General features: G+C 42.6%; 1 protein-coding gene across 4 annotated transcripts; it reads left to right on the forward strand.

Moving 5' to 3' along the window:
* Positions 1-5638, forward strand: LOC106612660 (14-3-3 protein epsilon). Of its 4 annotated transcripts, none has more exons than XM_014214053.2 (7): positions 1-284; positions 1476-1675; positions 1922-2028; positions 2388-2594; positions 2738-2874; positions 3342-3389; positions 4625-5638. In XM_014214053.2, exons 1-6 carry the CDS (start codon positions 221-223, stop codon positions 3347-3349), a joined length of 723 nt encoding a protein of 240 aa, XP_014069528.1. In that variant the 5' UTR covers positions 1-220; the 3' UTR covers positions 3350-3389; positions 4625-5638. The 4 variants fall into 4 exon arrangements, with proteins under 4 accessions (XP_014069528.1, XP_014069529.1, XP_014069525.1 ...); XM_014214054.2 differs by having other exon boundaries at positions 4628-5638; XM_014214050.2 differs by lacking the exon at positions 3342-3389.
* Positions 5639-7176: the final 1538 nt, after the last annotated feature.

A 7176-nucleotide genomic window follows, 5' to 3' on the forward strand; every position in this document is an offset into this window, starting at 1 on the left:
GGGGTTTTATGAGGAAGGGGTGATCCTCAGTGGGGGGTGATAAATTCCCGGATTGAGATTTTCGCCATTTTTTTTACTCCAGTACAACCGGTGGGGTGGAAACGCCACTGATCTATCCGTTGATTTCCCTGGACCAGCCGACAGATTGACCTACTAGCAGCTACTGTCGAGCATTTTTATCCATTTGTCAGTTAAACTAAACTTCGCCACTCGCAACAAAATGGGCGATCGGGAGGATTTAGTATATCAGGCAAAACTCGCCGAGCAGGCGGAAAGATATGACGGTAAGAGATACAATTGTATTATTCGATGGAGGGACATGTTCGCCGCTGTTTTTCCCCCAGCAAGCTAACGTTAGTAGCTTCCAACATAGCTAACACTTGCAGTCACTCACCCTCCTCCCTCTTGCAGGGGCGAGGACGGTGATGTCAGTGCGCTAACGTTGGCTAGTTAGTTAGCCTGAGCTAACGCATTGGCTTAACTAGGTAGCCGTGTAACTAGCATTAATTAGCCAATACGGTAGCTATTTAACTGTCCAGATTTGTTCAAAGATATAGATAATTTAAAGAGAATACAAAATGGCGGATTATTGATGGTGCGAGAGCTAGGTAGCTAGTAAGCAAGTGGGGGTGGTAGCTAACTAACGCGGTACAGAGACTAACGTTAGCTGTGCTACAGTACCTATGTGGGGATTACTTTTCCCAAACAATGTCAGCCAATTTAAATGTATGCTACATTACTAGCTATAATCTAACATTAGATAACTATGTAAATCTGTTGGCCAGCAAAATACCCACGTTTACTAACATTCTCGTGGTCCAACGTTAGCCATAGCCTGCTATTTGGGTGTGACGTATCGAAGACTGACCTTAAATAAAACCTACCCCCAATGATAAGCAATTTTGACGTAGTTAAGTTAGTGAGAGAACATGCCTTTCAATTGGCATGAAGCTGTTTTTAGATGTGCGTTTACAGGGCATGATCATGTCTGTCAGATTATGGAACCCTGGCCACATGCAACTTTGATTTGCCCCGAAATAAAACCAGTATTATTTAACCCCCAAATCAAACGCGATTATTCAGACATGCCGCTCTCATTCTTGACATTGACGTGACTACCGGTTTCTTAAAGGTATGATTATGTACCTTGTTCATGCAAAATGTAAGCCTACATTTTGCAGCAGATGCTACCTTCCAAGATTGTATTATTAAGAACCTGTATTCATAAAGCACTTCAGAGTAGGCATGCCGAGCTAGGATCAGGTATCACCTGTCCTTAGAATCATATTTATTATGGTCGATTAGGCAAAATGGATTAGCACACCTACTCTGAGACTCTTTGTGAATACAGAAATTCTAATCTGTAACTTCAGCGTAAGAAAAAGGAAAGATCTGCAATGTGAAGTCATCAAACGTTGTCCCCTAGTTTTATTTTCAGCACCAATTACTTATGACTTCCTCTCTGCTCCCCACAGAAATGGTGGAGTCCATGAAGAGAGTGGCCGGGTTGGATGTGGAACTAACAGTCGAGGAGCGAAACCTACTATCAGTGGCCTACAAAAATGTCATTGGGGCGAGGAGAGCATCATGGAGGATAATCAGCAGTATTGAACAAAGGGAAGAAAACAAGGGCGGAGAAGACAAATTGAAAATGATCCGGGAATACAGGCAAACGGTGAGTAAGCCCAGAAGGATGAGTCATTCTGAGTGCATTAGTGTAGTGCGGGAGAGATCTGACATGATGAGAGAGGCATTTGAGCCGCAGCACTCTTAAAGCAATATGGTAGCATTACCACTGGAGAAAATGTTGAACATTATAAAATAATTGAGGCTAATTCACCTGAATGATACCATTTGTATTGTTGCTTGTTGTGCCAGTGGTTGGTCATTCATTGAGTTATTATGTATTTTTTTCCTGCAGGTTGAGAACGAGCTGAAGTCGATCTGTAATGACATTCTTGATGTACTGGACAAGCACCTTATTCCAGCTGCTAACACGGGAGAGTCCAAGGTCTTCTACTACAAAATGTATGAGCCTCTGCTTTTGTTGTCGATGTGTTTGTTTGGGGATAGATGGTTATTGCTGTTTTTTTAACAACCGGATTAAAACAGTATTCCACAACTCTAATGGCTCTAGAATAAAGCATAGAACAGGAATTGTGGGTCTTCCTGATATATCAGGAAGGAATTCCTGCTTTTCTGACATTTATCCTCCATTCGTTGATCATTGAAACGGACCTATCCCCTAGATGTTTTAGGTTGTCCTGGTAACAGCCCTGAGTTTGGAACTTAGTTGTATTTCACATGGACCCATGTTTTCACGGAGCCTTTGTATCTTTTACACCATAATGACCCACTGATTCTTCTCCGTCTTGCTCTTCCCTCAGGAAAGGTGATTATCACAGGTATCTCGCTGAGTTTGCCACCGGGAACGACCGGAAGGAGGCTGCGGAGAACAGTTTGGTCGCCTACAAAGCTGCTAGCGACATCGCCATGATCGAACTGCCACCTACACACCCCATTCGCCTAGGCCTCGCTCTTAACTTCTCCGTATTTTACTATGAAATCCTCAATTCACCAGACCGCGCGTGCAGGCAAGTACCTCGCGCGGCTCTCCTCGATAGACTTCTAATTTAGAGCTCTTATTTGGCTGTTGATCATGTGTGCTCAAACGATTCAATAAGGTGACTTATTCCCTTGATACGAGTGCAACATAAGACCAGTGTTTGTACTGCAGGTTGGCGAAGGCTGCGTTCGATGACGCCATCGCAGAGCTGGACACGCTGAGCGAAGAAAGCTACAAGGACTCCACACTAATCATGCAGTTGTTACGCGACAACCTGACACTATGGACTTCAGACATGCAGGGAGATGGTAAGCGTGAGTGAGAGCTCACCCACCTGGATTTTTCCAATGCATGGAGGAAGTTGGTAATGTTATTAATGGAGAAACTGCTGTTTGAGTGGACATGCTCAATTCCTTCATTTCTTCCAGTCTGAGGTGTACTTACAATATTACAGCAGTTTGCCTCTGCTATTTTCTTTTTAGTATGCCCATTAAAGTTTGTGAACGGATGCTTTCCTACCAGAAAGTGTGGCACTGTGTTTCCTATAGATGTGTGCTGTTGGTAATTCGGCTCTTTTCAGAGCTGCTGACGTGGATCATTACACAAACTCTTCACGCCTCCCTTCTCCATCCGTCTCTAACCCAACCTTGTGCCTTTCAACCTTTCAGTTCCTTCTGCATTGCTTAGTGGTCGCCCCCCCTCTCTGCCCTCTAGAGTTGTAGCTTCTTTAACCTTCATCTTAACGTCCATCTCCTCTCTCCTTCCATCTGTGTAGAGTCCTAAAGGAGCAAAACAGCTGTTCATTTCCCATAATCTGTACTTTGTAAGTGTTTCCTGCCCTGCCCTTGGTTTGAATCGTTTGTTCTGTCCCCCTTCACTATTAACTCACTGCAATGCCACTCACCCATTTGGTTTGTGTCATGGGGAAAGTTGTATGTTCACACACTGTGTCTTATGAATCCGTCTTTCTACGTAGCGATTTTTTTCTTCAGCGCCGGTGTATCAGTAATGCATTTAGTTTGAAGGTAACCTGAAGCGACTGTCTTTTTCATGTTATGATTTCCACATGTCTTGGACAGCTGACAGATTGGGGTTTTTGATACTGGTGAGCGAGTATCGTCTTTCAGCTGGAACCATTTTAGGTCAGGTAAAGGACAGCTCTGTAGGTACACGGTAACGATCTTTCTCTGCGGGGCTGCGAGGTGTCTCACCGAGTTAGAACATGGGTTTGTGTGTGGAGTCTTGACGCTCTGTAGTCGCCTGATCTGTTGACGTACAGTGCTTGATCTCCGTAGCTATTGTAAGAGCCGCGTATTGTGGAGACTGGAGGACTAACAGCATGGCACCAATTGTTCAGGCTGTGTGGGATATCCTGTCTGTCTTTGACTGGGTGACATGCATCTACATCCAGTCCTATAATCGCTCTGTCATTCTGTCTGCCTGGCGTCCTGTAGCATGACACAACTAGACAGCTGTCTCACGAGCGACGGAATGCCAGTACAATATAGTGGCTTGTGTTGGAATAGAATATTGGGGTGCAGGTGAGTCTTGGGCAGATCTGTCGAGGGATTTAAAGATTGGATGTCACTGTGTTAACTAGATGGCTTATAAATCATGGGATGAGTAGGCTATGGGGAAATTAACAAATCAAACGCTTCTCAGCGGTAAACGGAAGTCATCTGTCAGGTTGTCGTCAAGTAGGGCCTATATAGGACGTTTCATTTGAAGGGGGTTTTATTTACTATAAGAGATGTCATTTTAATTTGATTGAAGCACTACAGTAGTTGTTTTTGATATGGCCCACAAGGTTGTAGATGGTGGTTGACGTTTCACTGCATGTGCTAAGATGTTTGTGGCACACTGAATGAAACCACTGCTGGGCTCACTTCGGCCTGGAGACTGTAGGTTAAAACTGGCACAGGAGTAATGCAGTACTTCCACGGCATCTCAATATGTTTGATGTTTGAGCACTGAGTCTGATCACCTAGACTGAGGGTTGTCTCTGGTGTACATAACCTGAAAGCCCAGCCCTCACCGTCCGTTTCTCTTGTTTTCAAGCAGGTGAAGAACAGAACAAAGAGGCGCTGCAAGATGTGGAGGACGAGCCCCAGTGAGACATTACAGTCAACTTGAGACACCCCCACAAAAAACTGTAGCCACCACGCCCAAGTGACCGCGGCTCTCAGCAGCTCTCTGGCCCCATGGTCTTAGAGATAATCAGTCATTGTTAATATATATATTTTTTTTTTGCCCTTTAATTCAATTCAAATATAAATACCACTTAATTGAAACAATAAATACAATTTTGGAAAGGCAAAGAGTCCCTGGATTATTTTATTTTTCTTGGTACACGCGGTTCTGAAAAAAATCTTTGTTTTCATTATTGTATTGTTTTAATTTTGTTTTGTTTATGCTCTTTCCTCAATTTTATCAGTTGCTGGATGTATTTTGAGATTTTTTTTTCTTAATGTAATTACAGAAATTAACTTTTATTACTGATATGTCTATTAGTCTTGGGAGCTGTAATATTTCTGTGTTAGTGAAAGATGCAAATCATTAAACCTTTTTAAGGGCAAGTCTAAACAAAGTCCTCTTTTGTTGACTTAGTTGATCAGAGGAAGTTGGCAAAATTCTTGATATCCACGTGGAGCAAAATGCTTAACTTTTACACCATAGTGATTCTATTGTAATGTTTTGGATTGTACGTTGTGCTAAAATACTGTATTGCGAATACTTGCTGATTTCAGATGGTGGCTGGTAGCCGTAAAAATCCAAGGGAGCGTTGTCGCGTTAACACAGTTCTGGATTGGCTTCTGTTGCAAGATGACAGGGTTCTAAATAGATGATTTCAAGCCTGCATGAGTTAATGAATCGTTATTTTTCTGCCTCTTTCCCCTCCTTTTATATAGCTCAATGTTTTCCTTTTCTTTTAGCTTCATTATGTGTAACTTAAAACTAATTTGTACTACTGGATATCTGACTGGAGCCACAGATGGAGCATCTGTATTGTTCTTACTGAAACACAGCATGGAATTAACATTAAACAATCTAAATTAAACATACCCAAATGTCTATTGGTCTATTGATTTTTTTTTTGGAATTTTCAAAGAGCAACGGAGGAAAGCCATGGTATTGGGTGTTTTTAAACGTAGTTAGAAATGACTCACAAAATGGAAGCTTGCCTGTTGGATGTATGCCCATTTATTTTCGGTGGGCCATGTTAAGTCCCTGTCATTTGAGAAGCACTGGTGGAAGGTTGGAGATAAATCCCTAGGCTACTAACCAGCACAGGGCTCATGGTTGGTTGGCCCCCTACACCAAATCTCTAATCAGAGCTTTCTTTTGAAGATGTCAAGTTAAAACATTTGTAATGATGGATTGCATTGATTTGCTAGCAGTTGTCATATACATAAAGTGTTATACTTGTATACCGGTTAAGCATGTATGGCAGGGAAATACGGTGCTTTTGGAAAGTATTCAGACCCATTGACCTCCACAATTTGTTACGTTAAAGCCTTATTCTGAAATGGATTAAATACCATTTTTTTCCTCATCAATCTACACACAATACCCCATAATGACAAAGAGAAAACGGGTTGTAAGATATATTTGCAAATGTATAAAAAAAAAAAAAAACGTAAATGCCTTATTTACACCTGTGGTAAATTCAGTTGATTGGACATGATTTGGAAAGGCTGTCTATATAAGGTCCCACAGTTGACAGTGCATGTCAGAGTAAAAACCAAGCCGTGAGGTCAAAGGAATTGTCTGTAGAGCTCCGAGACAGGATTGTGTCGAGGCCTTTATGGTCGAGTGGCCAGACAGAAGGCACCTAAAGACTCAGATCATGAGAACAAGATTCTTTGATCTGACGAAACCAAGATTGAACCCTGTGCCTGAATTTTTTTAAATGACGTTTTTATTATTTCACCTTTATTTAACGAGGTAGGCCAGTTGAGAACAAGTTCTCATTTACAACTGCGACCTGGCCAAGATAAAGCAAAGCAGTGTGACAAATAACACAGTTACATTGATGAATGCCAAGCATCATGTCTGGAGGAAACCTTACACCATCCCTACGTTGAAGCATGGTGGTGGCAGCATCATGCTGTGGGGATGTTTTTCAGCAACAGGGAGACTAGTCAGGATCGAGGGAAAGATGAACGGAACAAAGTGCAGACAGATCCTTGATGAAAACCTGCTCAGGACCTTCGACTGGGGCGAAGGTTCACCTTCCAACAGGACAACAACCCTAAGCACACAGCCAAGACAACACAGAAGTGGCTTCAGGACAAGTCTCTGAATGTCCTTGAGTGGCCCAGCCAGAGCCCGGACTTGAATCCGGTCTAACATCTCTGGAGAGACAGCTGTGCAGGGACACTCCCCATCCAACCTGACAGAGCTTGATAGGATCTACAGTGAAGAATGGGAGAAACTCCCCAAATACAGGTGTGCCAAGCTTGTAACGTCATACCCAAGAAGACGCGAGGCTGTAGTCTCTGCCAAAGGTGCTTCAACGAAGTACTGAGTAAAGGGTCTGAATACTTAAGTAAATGTGATATTTCAGTTCTGTATTTGTAATAAATGTGAAGAATTTCTAAACTTGTTTT

This window comes from Salmo salar, chromosome ssa09 (genome assembly GCF_905237065.1).
Source record: "Salmo salar chromosome ssa09, Ssal_v3.1, whole genome shotgun sequence".
Lineage (NCBI taxonomy): Eukaryota > Metazoa > Chordata > Actinopteri > Salmoniformes > Salmonidae > Salmo > Salmo salar.